The sequence below is a fragment of the Pseudochaenichthys georgianus genome, chromosome 6 (assembly GCF_902827115.2).
Source record: "Pseudochaenichthys georgianus chromosome 6, fPseGeo1.2, whole genome shotgun sequence".
Lineage (NCBI taxonomy): Eukaryota > Metazoa > Chordata > Actinopteri > Perciformes > Channichthyidae > Pseudochaenichthys > Pseudochaenichthys georgianus.
In genome coordinates this window covers 6983347-7000012 of record NC_047508.1, presented here as the reverse complement: position 1 = coordinate 7000012, position 16666 = coordinate 6983347, and the positions used below count along the sequence as shown (strand labels likewise).

General features: G+C 41.2%; 1 protein-coding gene across 1 annotated transcript in view; it reads right to left on the bottom strand.

Moving 5' to 3' along the window:
- ntrk3a (neurotrophic tyrosine kinase, receptor, type 3a) overlaps window positions 1-16666 on the bottom strand; it is a 235886-nt gene that overhangs the window by 82707 nt on the left and 136513 nt on the right. Inside the window, exons 8-12 of the mRNA XM_034085760.2 lie at window positions 12301-12413; window positions 11898-12084; window positions 9667-9690; window positions 7228-7274; window positions 4488-4590 (exon numbers count right to left, since the gene is read on the bottom strand). Of these exons, the coding sequence (XP_033941651.1) occupies window positions 4488-4590; window positions 7228-7274; window positions 9667-9690; window positions 11898-12084; window positions 12301-12413 (474 nt within the window). The remainder of the gene's footprint in view (window positions 1-4487; window positions 4591-7227; window positions 7275-9666; window positions 9691-11897; window positions 12085-12300; window positions 12414-16666) is intronic.

The window sequence follows — 16666 nt, the reverse complement described above, 5'->3', positions numbered from 1 at the left end:
AGCTGCAGGTAAACTCTGAAGTGACATCCTGCAACCCTGAACAACCCCAAATATATTTTTGTGAATTCCCGAATGTCCCTTCCTTTTCTACCAATTCAATTCACTTCTGTCCACTCCTTTCTATTTAGTTGAGTAGGTGCTTTATTAGCTTGGCACTGTATTCATCTCAATGCTGAATGAAATATATCGAAATTTATTATATTTTCTCAGAAAGGAACCCAACAATAAGAACAGGAAACCTCTCTTTTTCCTGTCTGTGTTTTTCTGTGTGCTTTCTCTGGAGATGCAATGCAAATGTCCAATTGCTAAATAAAAAATATTGTGGCTAAAATCTACTACCTATTTAGGAACATTGCCTCCATTAGCATCATTCTGGAAAGCTAATGGAGCTCACTGCAGTGTCACAGTAATTACATCCAGGCTGACAGCAGAAACACGTGCTGCAGTATACCTGGGTTCATATCACTAATTCACATTAAAGCTTTGCTATGCTTGTAAGAAGAGCCATTCTAGCACGGGCTATTATGACTTGAATTGGATTTAACAAAATCCACGGTGAATTGATAGTCTGGTGAAGCAGAGAGTAAAGTCTGAGGTTACTGTGGGCAGTTGGTTTAGTGATATGGTTTAAGGAATATTGAGTTTGAGAAATGTGCAGTTTTTTTTCACACTTATGCTGTATTCACATGACATGCAATGTGCTCTTTTGCTCACTGCGAAGTTGGGCGTGGAGCCTTTTTGGAAAAATAGATAAGATAAGTAATGTTTCTATGGTTACCTCCCCTGCTAGCTTTTGCCGCTTAACACAGCTGTCATCTGATTGGTTGCGCATTGATAGGGCCAGCGGCAATCAAGGTCAAAGTTGAAATAATTTAAACTTTGAGCGCAACGCTTGGCGAGAATTTCAAGCCAAGGGTAGCGTTTGCGCCTAGTCGAGCTGCATGGCCCCCCCCCCCATAGGAAAACATCAGAAACACCAGCGCAGAGCCGTTCTACTGCTTGTCATGTGAATGCAGCTTTAATGGACATTTCAACCGTTTGAGAAATATGCACAATTCCTTTCATTCTTAGAGAGATGGTCAGATGGAAACCAATCTCATGTCCATGTGTTGGAGCTGGATTCAGGGCCAAGGTGAGCCTAGCTAGCATAAAGACTCGAAGCAGGGGAAAACAGCTAGCCTGGCTTTTGTAAAAATGTGTAAGTACACCCGCTCCTCATGCTGTGTTCAATGTAGTCTTGTAGGAGATGAAAACATCTTGTATGAAAACATCTCGATGTATTCATCGAGATGTTTTCATAGCAACATAATATATTTATTAAAGAAGGAATCTTTTTCTGTTCAACAGTATTCGAATTTTAATAAAGGAGCGAACGTTGAAGGGATTTAAAAAAATATTTTTAAATGGAATCAAATTGGTTTTGAGAATCTACAATCTACAAATTATTTGGACATTTTAAATCTGTAAATGTTCAAGATTCTGAAACATCAGCTCCGATACAAGGGGCCATCTCTCTCTCTTGCTGATCAGTATCATTTATTGAATACCTTATTATTTACCAATGACTATTCACATCATTTCTCACAATCTATGATGGACCACTACAACATTAAACTGCTAACGTGGAATCTGAAATACATATTGTCTCACCTATATAGACATTTATTTTTGCAAAAATACACTCAATGTTCAATACAAGTCATAATGGATGGCAGAGCAATGAGCACACAACCATGAATGAAATATAATAAAGATGGTTCAAAACCTCCAAGCCTTTGACTGGGCTGGCCAGACCTCTGAGAGCAGAAGCTTTAAGTTGTCAAGGCAACAAGCTGAACGTAATGCAGGAGATTGTCTGTGAGTTTTCCATAATCTGAAATGGCACAGAGTCCAACAAAGCAGGCAGACAGATGGGAACAGTGCTGGATGTCTCAGTATCAACACAGACATCCCAAGTGAACACAGCACTTCCATGTGTCGTAAAATAGCATGGGTTTTAGACATTTCACATGTGACAAAAACTCCAGATACCGATATATAATAATCAGACATGTAGGCTAATATGAAACATGTATAACCCAGGGCTGTCAACATTAATGTGTTAACGCTCGGGATCAATCTGGAAACCTTAATGCATTAAAGAAAATGTACACGAATGAATCACATTTGATCTCCTATATACCAGCGTTTGCGAGATGTTTACCATGAATTGCATGGCAGTGAAAAGGCATTGGCATTCACTGGAGACCACTTCACATCAGTAAGAACCATCACTATCTCGGTGGAAAGGCACAACTGCACTTTCGCTTTACATGTGGTGAAAAGGGAGGAAAGATATTTTTCAAACGATACGCCAGTGTCTTGAAGTTGCACAGTAGTGGGAGATAGCAAACTGGGTCCCACTGGATGGTGCTCGCAGTATGATAGCGGAAGCAAGCATACTACGAGCATACTGTATGTCCTGTGTAGTGCACATTATACGGACGGTGAATTCAGCGGTTCTCTGTGACAGCGGCTTTGTAGATGCCTTCGCTAAGTTCTGGAAATTGTTTGACTTCCTGACAATAATTCTGAAATCATGTAATAATACAGTTATAATATAAAACCCTGTTTGTTTCTCTTATCAGTTTGTCATGCATTTGTTTATTACAAAACCACAAGTGTAAGGTAAATCTTAGTATTTTAAACTTGCGATTAATCATGATAAAAATGTGTTTCCATTGACAGCATTGGGCATACTGACTCTTACCCTTAACCCTTAACCCAAACCCAAACTCTTACTTTCAAATCAAAATATAAAAAATAGACAGAATATCAATTCATATAAGCCAAAACACAGTCCATTGAAATCCATTGAAATCCAAAGAAGTTAAATGAATATATTGCACTGTATTTTTGTTAATGTAGAACAGGTTTAGCTTATTCCAAAGTTGTTGTGCTGCTATCGTCACGATTCAGAAAATACAGAAAGAGGAGCCAGACAGACGCTGGCAGACAGACAGATGGACATCTCCTGGACATTAGAAGACTATTGGATATAAAAGAAGATTACCGTGTGATAAAGACGACAATATTCCTTTTGAGGAGAAAAAGCAGATGTCATTTCCTCCTCAAACAGAGGAACAGATGCCCCTTTCACACCAACGCGTTTTCAGCTCCGACTCGGAGCTGGAGCCTGAAAAGTACCGGTTTTTCCTGTTCATACCGCAGAGGCACCGCCTCTTAGCTCCGGAATCCGGTTCACTTCCAGCTCCAAAAAATTGTCGGTCTAGAGGCAAGAGCATCGGAGCTAAGAGACGTCTCTCTTACGTCGAGGCGGGGGCATGGGCAGGGGCAGGGGCAGGGGCATGGGCATGGGCAGGGGCAGGGGCAGGGGCATGGGCGGGATCAACCTCCTGAACAACAACAAAATGCCTGCGTGTGATGTTTGTAAAGTTCCAAGTAAAGTCGTCCCTTGTAAAGTCGTCCGATGCCTTCCATTTCGTTTCGTAAGAGGATAACCAAAGCGAACAGCGCTTCAATACAAACGGCCATTGTTGTTGTCGATGTGAGGGATATCCGCGCGGTTTGGATTTTATGAAGCAGGCACGTAAACGGTGACGTCATGACGCAGCAGCGGCAGCTCTGGGCGGTGTGAACAGAGCGGGAGCAGAAAGGGGAAACCGGAGCTGAACCAGAAAAGCGCTAGAAAGGGAAAAGCGCTGGTGTGAAAGCCGCAAGAGTGTATGAAGAAGAGGGTTTATGGAGACTTAATGGATCATCAGTTTTTTGCTTGGTTCCGTCTTACTCAAAAAGCATCCATTTTGAGTGTCTCAGTTTCCGTGTGTGTGTGTGTGTGTGTGTGTGTGTGTGTGTGTGTGTGTGTGTGTGTGTATGTGTGTGTGTCTGGAAGTGCACACTCACCCTACAGGCATTAATGGGCTGGCTCTAAGGCGGCACTAAATGAACAGATGGATGTAATCAACAGATGGTTTATATGGTGTTTCTGTGTGTGTAGCCTTAATACATGTGTGTGTGTGTCCTGTCCAAGTGAACATGTCAAAGATACCAACAGACACATGACATTATTAAACAAAGAGATCAACCAGTTTAAGTCTAGTTGTAGCATGTGTTCAGATGAATAATATTTCTCCTATAATCTACTTCCACTTTAGACAGTATTCAGAGGTCAGTCACTAATAGGCCTCAATAAAGAATGCAACTAGCATGTACATTTATTTGCACATGTATATTTATCATTTCCTACTCAGTACTTTTCATTCACGCATTAACATCCCTACAAATAAAGCTGTGAGCTGTTCTTTGTTGAGTAGGAAGCTTCCATTAGTAAATACATTCAGTAGCTTAATAACGTCGTAACAGAAGCCCAGCAAAGTAGAAGGGAAGATTAATGCAAACTGTTTATTAGAGAAGCACAACTCAGAAACAGCCTGTTGACTGGAGACTGAATTCACAAAAGGATTGAGAGAAACAGATTGTCTTCTTACCTTTCAGGCCAAACTTGGAGCGGCGTCCATATTGGTTGATGAAGAGAAAGAGGAGAACCAGAACCACGCAGGCAAACGCTGCCAGGCCCACTGCTACGGACACCTACAGAAGGGGGAGGGGAACAGTGTTAGGACAATCATCGCAGATCCACAGGAAGAGACAAAAGACAATTTATGCACAGCAGGGACCGCAGCAGGCGTCGTTCCCTATGGTGAGGCCTCAATTTCCCAAAATGCCCAAATTTAACAATTTAGTCCCGAGAGGTTGAATCTCTTTTCTTATAAACGCTCACATATTCCCCAAGAAAGTTGTTCAAATACATCCAGGTTTTTTGCTGTTCCTCTCTTTCTGATTGAAACAAAGAGAATGTCTCATATTTCAGTTTGAAAGTCCACTTCCTGTCACAGTGACAGATGACAAAAGCCACTTGTTCAGGCTTAGAACCAGAAGTACAGTTTTTATTGCACCTGGCATAATTGCCATAACGTCATTTTAACAGATAATATACAACCCAGGCGCTGTTGGAGGGCCAGGTAGTGGGCCATGGCCCTCCCAGTGTACATGTTATCCCTTCCCCATATAAATGTGTTTAACAATATTTTTTATTTGCAGTGCATTGCTCAAGCCATATCCCAACAATATATACATCAAAAACATGTGTAATATATACTAGTTGTGTTCAACCCCCATCACCGCTCTGGTCTCAGCCGTGTGCGTCACCTTTAAGTGTTCCCTGGTTCTGTTGTGTTTTGAGCTTATTGCAGCATTTTGTATTCACAGCGTTTCCTTCACCCAGCGTATTTAGTAAACTCTGCGCATGTTTGGTCAAGTTGGTGAAGATGTTTCTTTTGCAGCACGTTTCTCCTAATGGAAACGTTTTTAACTGTTGTAGCGAGTTTGCACCTGTCGGCCACCGTACACTAGGTGCCACCACCGTACACTAGGTGCCACCACCATGTCATGTGGTTAAAAGACTGTGGTACATTTGAGTATTTGTGAGACAAGGCTGAGAAGGACGCTCCCATACATATTACATTTTTCAACCCAGATTCAAATACTAAAATATGTAGAGAAAAGATGCACCCAGACTTTCCCACTATGTTCCCTCAAAGCCACAGTCTCAGCATTTGTCTTTTTACAGTCAATTACAGGAAAAAGATGAACTCAATTACATTTCTAACCAACTCTCAGGATTACCAGCCACCAGAGGCTTTCAGCAGATAGAACTAATGGCCACGTGAATGAGGGGAAGGATTAAAAAGCAGAGTCGGCTCTTTACACTGTAACTTCTTAAATCTATTTTTCTCTTTCTTTACACACTGGTAGTTTGATATAATGGTAATTATGAGGTATGACACAGACAGACGGTTGCTGCTTTTGAAAATCATAATGTATCTACTGTTTACATTTTATATGTATTTTTTTTACATATGAGTTTAATTTTCAAATGCTTTAAGGAGGTTTTGTTTGTAACCTTTAATTTTGCTGGCCAACATGACAACTGCTACTTATTGATTTTGATTGAATTGAGAACAAATGTGGTTATTTATAGCTTAACAAGGATTGACATACTATGGAAGAAAACAACATCTGCACTTGGTATTAATTAAATGATGCGCCGTAGAGGATACACAATAAAAGCTTTTTTTTCAAGCAGTGACTGTGACCCTATAATATTAAAACGGACTGCAATGTGACTTTGCTTTGACTGATTACAGACAACACTGACAGGTAGGGATGCTCCGATCGATCGGTCACCGATCGAGATCGGCCGATACTCACTCTCTACCGATCGATCGGTGCTCTCTAAACATGCCGATCACGAGAGCCGATCGCAAGACGTAAAATACATGACACTTTCTCTGTGTGCGGCAAAACAAGCTCGCCAAAATGGCTTCACCGGTCTGGCATTATTTTAAGGTGTCCGAAAAAGACAGTAAAATAGCGGTATGCAACGTGTGTGTGAAGCAGAAACCCTGCAGCTCCGCCCGCGGGACCGGTGAGCGGAGCGAAACACACACTAAGAGTTAGACCTAACACACTTAGCTATTTTATCTACCTCTGGAACAAGCTAAACTAGTTATTATACATATATTTATTCTTCACTGTCGGGTCACTAATTACTGGATCAGTGAGCTGCATGAGATACTGACAGGCTGTCAGGAGAGAGAGAGGGGGAGAGAGGGGGGAGAGAGGGAGAGAGGAAAAGAGGAAAAGAGAGCTCCAGGAATTTGAGGTCGTACAGTGATGACATTACATGTGTGGAATATGTGGAGTCTCAGCTTTAAATCATATATCTTGTTTGTGCAGTTAAGATAGTAATATGGGTATTTCTACCGTGAGTTCTGTGTAAAAAAGCGTTAGCATTAGTTAGCTTTTTTTCGCTCAATGCTAATTCAAAGGCTTGGTATTACTCTTGTGTTTTTTTTAGCTAACAATTGTTCTTATTGTCAGTTAGCGGAGTTTCTTACCTTTAAAAGGGTATGAAACATTAATAGTTTCATAAATGTTAAGAAGCTCGGAGACATAGTCTCGTAACAAAAACGGTGGGAGGGGTCCACTGGGGGGACCTTCAGGCTTAAGAGGCTAAATAGCATGAAGGTCATTTATATGAAACATTAGCAATTAAAATGACACTATTGGTCAGAAAAAGTACATTCAGTTCAAGATGGGCTTTGATTCACTACCTGCACGCCAGTCGATGAAGCCTCAGCCAAACATGTTGAATATCACACTTACCCTGAAAGTATCTTCGTCAGGTTTGTGAGTTTCATTAGTCGGGGTAACTAGCGGGAAAAAACACAAGAACACACAGACTTTACTGTCCTGCTGCTTGTGCAGGGAAACGGCATGAAGTCATCACACATACAACAATAAAATAATGAGCTACTCAAACCAACAGCGAACAAAAAGCTGCAGACAAAGAGGCCGTGCCATGATGTTTTTATAGGCCAGTTATTGGACACAGGACAGAGACAATATTGTCTATAACCCCAGTCTAGGTCAGAAGTCCTGCAATAAATCTGATCTTTGTAAGAAAGTGGCTACTGAAAGTGGCTAATGAATACATGTAGGACATTGTTGTATTGTTGTGATGACACATTCTTTTTTAAGAAGTATGAATTAGTGTTATAATTTGACCTATAGTTGGGTAGTCTATAATGATTAACCATGCATGAATGTGAAATGTGAATCTTCAAAGCAACCACAGCTGCCAGTTAACTGTGAGTTATCAAGAACACAATGTAACGTAAGTATAGTGTAGCATTAAAAAAGCAAATACTCAAGTTTTGCACAAGTACTTTTAACAGTACAATGCTGCACAGTAAAGTACTTAAAATATGTTCATCTAAAAAAGTTATAAGGGTTAGGGTTATGTATGTTGTATCCTCATATGCATGCAGAGGCTGTGGAGACCTAACATTATTTGCATCCTACAACATATGAAGTACATCTGACTTTCAGGAGCAGGGACACGCCAAACCACACACCCAACCACACGCCAAACCACACAGCAAACCACACGCCAAACCACACGCCCAACCACACGCCAAACCACACGCCCAACCACACGCCAAACCACACGCCAAACCACACGCCAAACCACACACCCAACCACACAGCAAACCACACGCCAAACCACACGCCCAACCACACGCCAAACCACACGCCCAACCACACGCCAAACCACACGCCCCACCACACCGCCAAACCACACGCCCAACCGCACGCCAAACCCCACGCCCAAACCACACGCCCAACCGCACGCCCAACCGCACGCCAAACCGCACGCCCAACCGCACGCCCAACCGCACGCCCAACCGCACGCCCAACCGACACGCCCAACCGCACGCCCCACCGCACCCCAACCGCACGACCAACCGCACGCCCAACCGCACGCCAAAACCGCACGCCAAACCGCACGCCAACCGCACGCCCACCGCACGCCCAACCGCAACGCCACACCGCACGCCAACCCACGCCAAACCACAAACGCCCAATCACACGCCCAACCACACGCTCAAACCACACGCCAAACCACCAAATCTGGCCGTGTTTTTTCTCCAATTTCACCACGCCCATTCATAAATACATCCCTTTATTGCTCATCTCTCCCTCCCTACGTTCCTTCGAGGCACATCTCTCCTTATCATTTACCTTCCTATGTCTTCCTCAACAACATCCCTTCATCTTCCCCTCCCTACCTGTCATCCCTTCCTCCCTACACCTTGTGTCCATTCATCCGTACATTCCTGTGTGCCTCCATAGTTATATCCCTTCAACCCTCATTCCCATCACTACATCCCTTCCACCTTTCAACCCTCCGCCCATACATCCCTTGAACCCATGTCACCACATAACCACATCCCTCCTTTCCTACATTCCTTCATCCTCTCTTCCTGTCTCCCCTAATCTATTATTCTTTAATCTGGTGCACACTTTTTGTCCCATTCTAGTTACTGTCTGGGGTCTGGTATTCAGATCTGGCAGAAACACGCCTGAGACTGAACCCCCACTCTGAGTCTCTCTCTGTTGGACTTCAGTCTGTCCTCCAGACCAGCCTGACAGACAGCATCCCTCATCCTTCTTCATCCCTTTCCCTTACATTCAATATCTCTTTACATTGAATCTTTGACTAACATACAGTATTGTTGTGGCGCGGTCCTTGCTTGTGAAAATCCAGTCATATTCAACAACACTTAAGTGGGCGTTCTGAAATGAGAACTAAGCATCTCTCTGAAACACACTCAACAAATCTTTATATTTCCAAGATTGCCACATAGACTGCATATTGCTGAAGCCTGAAACCCCTTAGCACAGTTTGATTTGTTGATGAACGTGTTGCTGTCACTCTCCTGTTTGCTCTGATCTATTCACATAGTATATCATTACACAGTCGCCAGTTCATTGGTATGGAGAAACATAGCCCACTTTACAATTTATGACAAGAACTGTCAGTCTGTGGGGATTTTATCACGTCACTATGTTCTGTGATATAATATTTATATTACATGTAAAGCTATTCAAAGCAATCTGCACACAGGCTAATCATATAAGAGTCAGTGTGAATGTTTAGGGCTTTTACATATGTGGAGGAAGAGCGTACTCCCTCTTGACAACCAGAGGGTCCTAACCATAAAGTCTTATGTCAATGATATTCTTGTTAAAGGCACTTACCATAAATATAATCTGTCTCTGAACCTATGGGAGGAGAAAGAAAAATGAACAAGATATATAAGAGGCTGTAATACACCATAGAACGTATGTTTGATGGTGCAGAGGAAAGATTAAGAGAAGAGAAATGTTAGATAAGAAACAGAGTACGGGTGCCAGGTGAGAAAAGAGCATAACACCAGAAATAACACTGTTAACAAGAACATCACCTTGTCTAAATGTAGCTCCTCTGCATTCTCACTAAGACTAAATATGATGCAGTGTTGCTGCAGTTAACTCAGACTACAGGAGTTTTGAAATCTTCACTGATTTTTGTATGTGGTTGCATCACACGCATGTACGCATACAAGATTTGAAAATAATGGTGCATCAAACACTGCCAGCTATTATGAGGGTTATCATGGCAGAGGGTCCCAGAGAGCCTGGATGAGAACAGAGTAGTGTTGTCTATTCTGATGCCAAAACTTGAGTTCATCTTTTGACTCTCATTTTTAACATCTGTCAACGGTAGCATGCAAGCTAATGTAACACTTACGGGCTAGAATGTTTACCGTTGCTTGGCATGGTATTTATTGTCGTTCTAGTTATTAGACTTGAACAATCTGTCAGTATTAGTGGTTCCATGCCAACGTTACTACGTTACTGAAGTGTGGGTTTTAGGTTTTAAAATCCATATTGACCAACCACAGTATCAATGACCACATTAAAAATGTTTAGCCCTGTAAATGGAATAATCTTTCTCTAAAAGTGTAGGGAATTAGTCCAGCGCCATACCAGAGTGGTTTTCTCTCCATGCCATTTACAGAGCTTTCGCATTACACAACCTGCTAAGGCCAGGTTTGTGTCAAAAGGACTAGAACATGTTCCAGTCTTCTAAAGCGACAACTCAAGCCAGGATTGTTATGTAGGTATCTTCTTGCTTAGACCCTTCCACTGTGTCACTCGACTTCATGATCTGACTCCAACAGGCTCCGCCCTCTACTCGACTTAAACGGTAATATTATTTCCAATTTTAAACAACACATATTCGCCCTACTATAATACATTTCATACACGTCAGCTGGCCAATCAAAACGAGCTTACCCTGGATAATCATGCTGACCCACATGGTTACTGTATAAGACAGTGAAGTTGCTGACTGTTATCCTTTTTCTCTTTTCAGTGATCGACTCCTTTCCTCACTGGTTAAGTTGTTGGTACCAGGAATCCCCTTTTGGGCATGATTACTCCTACATTTCTTTGTGCTCCATGGAAGGAAGCACCCTTAAACCGGTCCGTATCCAGTATGGTAGGTCGATGTTTTTGCAGAGCGTACACAGCCTGAACAAAGGTTACGGTATGGTAACCCTAGTCCTATAAGCACAGGCAGAGCCCTCATACCAGGGGCCTGTCTGTCCTATGCAGCTCACTGGATAGGGTGTAGGATAAAACATAGTAACGTATAGACCGTGTGGCCCAACATATTCAGATTTGTCGGACACGCTTATGTCAATTATTTCAGTGGGCTAACATGTGCGTGTGATTTGAGAAGAGTATTACCAGTGTCCAGTATAGATATAGGGTTACAATATGTAACCTTAGTGTTCTCCCTTGTGTTTCTTTCACAAATTGTATTAATTATTTATTTTTGAATGTCCCCCTGCTCTATTCACATGTGTTTTGTAATCAGTCCTGCCAGAAACCAGCCACTCTGTCTGTTGTGGTCTTTTGACAGATCTGATGGACCAATCACAATGGAAAGTACTACCAGCTGAAGCCTTGGCAGTTTCGTGGAATTTGCATTTAGCATCACCTACTGGCAAAAGTAGTTCCAGGTCTGCTTCCCCAACAGGAGGAGAGCCACTTAAAGGCTACACATTATGTGTAGGCTACATTTGTTTCCAAATCACATGACACATCTCTGCTGCACAAAGATAGACTTCCATCTATCAGTTGTGTGTTTGTGGAACCAGCTGGCTGCCTTCAATTGGGTCAAAACGAAGTGGGGTAGAGATGTGGGAACACATTTTTCTTTTCTTTTTGACATATGAGGGAAATGCTTCATGGCACCTTGTTCTAACAGAGTGAAATATGAAAGAGTCTAAGCAGAAGGTTTATAGTACTAGTACATGCAACACAGATATCTTATAACATTTTATTTAGATTCTTTCAATCACAGGGATTCAGTTGATATTATCTCCGGTGTTTCTATAGTTTATACTTTAACAATAGTAGATATGACAGACCCAACTTACTATCAACGATCGGCTTGTCCATGAAGTGCCCGTAGATGGTGCTGACAGCCTCGCCCAGCTCGTTGGTGGCCACCAGTGTGTAGTTGCCGTTGTTGTGGTGCGTTGGCACGTTAAAGGTTAGGCAGCCTTCTATGTAGTCTTGATACGTATCCATATCAGGACGCACATACTCAGTGTGGGATATTTCCTAGGAGCAAACAATCATCACGTTATGTAGCCTCGTCATGACATTATTAATTGATGGACAAATATAATCTCAGATCAGTGCTTCTGTCAGTCCTTGGCAGACTGCACCGCCCCCCACCCAATTTGTATTCCACACAGGTAAGCAAAAAATAAAGCAACCATGAGTTAATAAATATTTTAGAAAATCTTATTTGCACAATAGATTGATCAGGCGCACCTTATCTTTGTAGAACCATTGTAAGGTGGGGTGGGGCCAGCCTCGAACCGTGAACTCGATGCACGTGTCATGGCGCCGTTCTGGCTCCAAAAGCTTCAAAATGGTTGGAGGATCTAAGAAAGCAGAGAGAAGACATGGCAGATGAGCACTTCAAATGTAAAGAGGCCTTATTATGTTTGTCCCTTTCATGTGTGTGTGTGTGTGTGTGGTGTGTGTGTGTGTGTGTTGTGTGTGTGTGTGTGTGTGTGTGTGTGTGTGTGTGTGTGTGTGTGTGTGAGCGTGTGTGCATTATATAGGTTTGTGTGCATGTAAATGGTCTGCAAAGGCTAACATCCCGAGTTTCTCTCCAACACGTTTCAAACAGAGGGCGAGAGTAGCTGCTGCTGCACAGGCAGAATGAGAGTGTTTAACATAAAAGCATGGAACATGTCACAGTCGAGGCACAAAATACAACTACTGTATGAACCTGACAATGAGCATAATAGGGCCCCTTTAACTTATATTAAAAGGGCCCTATTATACTCGTTTTCATCAATATATTATAGTTCTCAGTTATATACAAAACATGTCTTTGAAGTGTTTGGCTAAAATACCAAGGTTTTTATATAAATGGATCAGGAAAAAAAGGGATGGGGTGTTTTTCTCTTTACACAGAGGGGACACATATGTATGTATATGAAAAAGTGGATTTTGATGAATAGGTGACCTTTAATAATGTTACTGTATTACATTGTCACTAAAGTGAAGCCTACTGAATAGTGTCTGTCATTACACTGGAGGTAAAGAGTGGTGCATCGATGACGTATTACTGTAGACTAACAGAAGTTAGCATCACAAGGGCTCTCAGTTGGATGTTGGTATACTGCAGAAAATAAGCTCTGTGGCCAACACACGTTTATGACACTTAACGCGTATTGTTCAGCATCATAATCTCCACTTATAAATGCAAATCGCGGGAGTACAAAGCAACAATTAGGCTATAGTCAAACTCAAATCATTGCATCGGTGGGCTTCACCGATGCTAAGCTAAAGGCAGCTAATGTGATGACGTTTAGGAGTGTCTTCAGTCACTTGGTAGCAACCACCGTTTTTATGACACATAGTGTAGCTTTAAACATTCACAAAGGGGGTATTTAATTATGTATTTATGTTATTAAAAAAGGTGAAAAGTGATTTAGCTTGCGTTAACCACAAACCTTGTTTCAGGCACACACATGTTAAAACACATTGACTTTGAGGCAAAGGAAGTACAAGTGGTAAAATACTATGTCCTTTCCAGGTTGTAGGACTCATTCCTGCACCGATCTGTTGTGGCAGCACATGCGAGAAGAAGAGATGGGAGGAGAGGCCGTGATTATGCTTTTGATATGCTGGTCTCATCACAATCTGTCCCAATCGATGCCGAGTGGTGGAGTGTGTGTGGCTGTTCTCGTGTTTCTCTCTGTGGCCTGACAAAACGCTTTCTAAACGCAAACACAATTTGCTGTTTGCTGCAACAGTGAGATCGTGTTTCCACCGCCGACTGAGAAATTCAAACCAGCAGCAGAGAAAGACGATCTCACTGTTATTAGTCGCTTCACCACAAATGAAATGTATCCTTTCAAGAATGCGCACGGACACACAGTTTGTGAAGTGTATCCCTGACGGAGTGAAGGGAGCTCTGGGTATTAATAACTGTCCGTGCTAATAGGATCGAGAGGCTGCAGTGGGCATTAAACCCCACAATGCTAAAGTTATACGGAACCACCCAAGAATATTTATTTTCTTAAAGCATTTTTTAAGATAAAAGATCTAATAGGCAGTGTAATATTAAACATGTCTTCTACACAAAGAATGATCACAAGCTCAGCACGACCGACTAGACACAACATTTTAATTAATTCAAGTAATAATAATAAAAAAAAATGTGTTTACATATTTCTGTTCAATGTGCCATTATACATGTTGCCTTATTTATTTTTGTATTATTTATTGTAAACTTTTTTCTTTTTCTATTTAAATTCATTTAAAAAAATGTCTAACCCTTTTGCATTTTACACAAACGTGATTAATATTCGTTGTCTGTATAAACAAATAAATGGAACTAGGCCATGTTAAAGAACATGCTGGTAATGTAAAATACATATTCACTGGTTTATATTTGCTCCTTTGTGCATGTATGAATTAGCACTCAATTTGCATGTCTTTATTAAAATGTGCTTATATTCCTTCAGGCTTTATATGCATTAGTCAGTATAAGTGCAAGCACATTTGACTGCAACAATGTATGTTGGTATGAAATTGAATATAGACTGTTTAGTTTTACGTATGGAAAGGTCGCATCAACTGTAGAACATGAATGTCAAGATGCTTGGGGAATGTTTTTATATTTCATGTGGAAAATATGTCCCAATGTTGGATTTGGTGTAAGGGTAAAGTTCAATACTTGAAGCTAACTGTTGGGACCATGGTCAAGTTTTTAAGAAATTGGTTACAGTTAGTTTGGAACACATTCCAGGAAGCATATTATAATTATAATCCATTATTTCTAGTCGGAAAGAGTCTGCCTTTGCTGAAGAGACTCCCGTACAGAACAGATCGCTGCTCTCTGAACGGATCAGCTGAACAACAAGTAATAGATGAATTCACCTTCAGCAGCTATTTCTGTGTGCTGGATGTCAGGACAACAGCACTGTGGTGAGGATGTAGCACGATTTCTATTTGATTTGTTACTTTGTTTTATTGTTTTATGTCTTATATAACTATGTTACATTGTTGGAGCCGCTCGGGACTTTCATCGCCATTTCTACACTGTAGCTGTGCATTCATGAAAGCCTTTGTATCTTTAATCTAGCACAGAAGCATAGCTAAAGACAGCGTCCATGTTTATGTTTGTATATGTACATGTATGCGGAACTGCAGGACGGAGTCCAGAACAAATGTCCATACGGGGACAATAAAGTATATCGTACCGTACCAATAATTGATAGTTTCAATACAAAAAACAACAACATTACATGGAGGGATGACTAAATCCAGTATGTGATGGCCTGTAGTGAAAGTACACAGCTGACCTTCTTTTTTGGCTGGAATGAAAAATGTAACCCACTTTATGAATGTAGATAAACAATAAGCTGGAAGATGTAGCACACTACGGGAATTAAGTCATTAGCAGATGGCAGACCGGGAGACGATATGTGAGAAACGTGTACACTGTTATTATATTATTATATAGAGAACACCAAGTGACTTGCCAATTCATTACATTGTGAATTGTGTTGTGCTTTTGGCACGTGCAAACACTTTCCCACAGAAGAACAATTACTGCTATAATTCCATAAATATCTCCCACTATGGATATTCTTTCTAGTCTCCCGCACATGATGTATTCTGTACTAAAAGCAGGATTGGTTACAGAAGGAGATATACATTGAAATGATTCATAATATGCTGATATTTAACTCAATCAATTCATTCGTTGTTTGCTTTACAAAACGTCAGAAAAATTACCATCCCATATACCGTAATAAAATAGCTTGTTTCTGTCCAACCAACAGTCATTCATCCGAAGACATTCGGTTTACTATGATAGAGACAAAGACAGTTAAAGCTAGGTTTCACAGTTTACAACCTCCAAACCTGTACATTTTAAAGAATTACACTATCTACACTATCTATCTTTGGAGGGACCTTAGCTCAGTCCTAGAGAGAATGATAGCATTGTTGATTCAAACTGAACTTCCTGCTGATCTTAGAAGGCTTGTTGTCTTGTTGCCTCTGGGTGCTTTGCTTATCCGTGAGGATGATAATGTAAGAGAGGAGTATGATGAGACATGATAGCCAAAGACTGTACAGTATGCCTATGAAAATAAATGTGAAAGTACCATTAGGATTTTGAGAAAATATACGCTAGTTAGCTAGCTAAACGATGTTTTAAATAGTGTAGCTCAGAAGTCATTCATAAATATTTACTGCACTGACATTAACTTCGTTCTTTACATTTAAATATTGACCTCATTGGTTTCAATACGACTTGCCAGAGGAGAGCAGTTGAGGTTTAGCTAGTCGTGTGAAATAGCACTTCACTGACTTAGCAGTGCACATGGTGAGATCATTGTTAGACTTAACATGGACAGTAGGACAACAGAACCCTTTAAACATTTAGCACCTTCTTCCTTGTCAAAACCTGAACTACCCACAATGCAACAACACAACAAACATTGGTGCATGCAGGTAGAATGCTCCAATTGTCCACAGCGACATGAATTAAAACAGAAAAGTTATTAAGGTAGATTTAGCAAGAGCAATCTGGCAGGCAGTAACAATAATATATAAATGTCGGGTCTTGTGTTCCTAAGATATCTAGCTGCTCTCTTTTCCTCCTCGA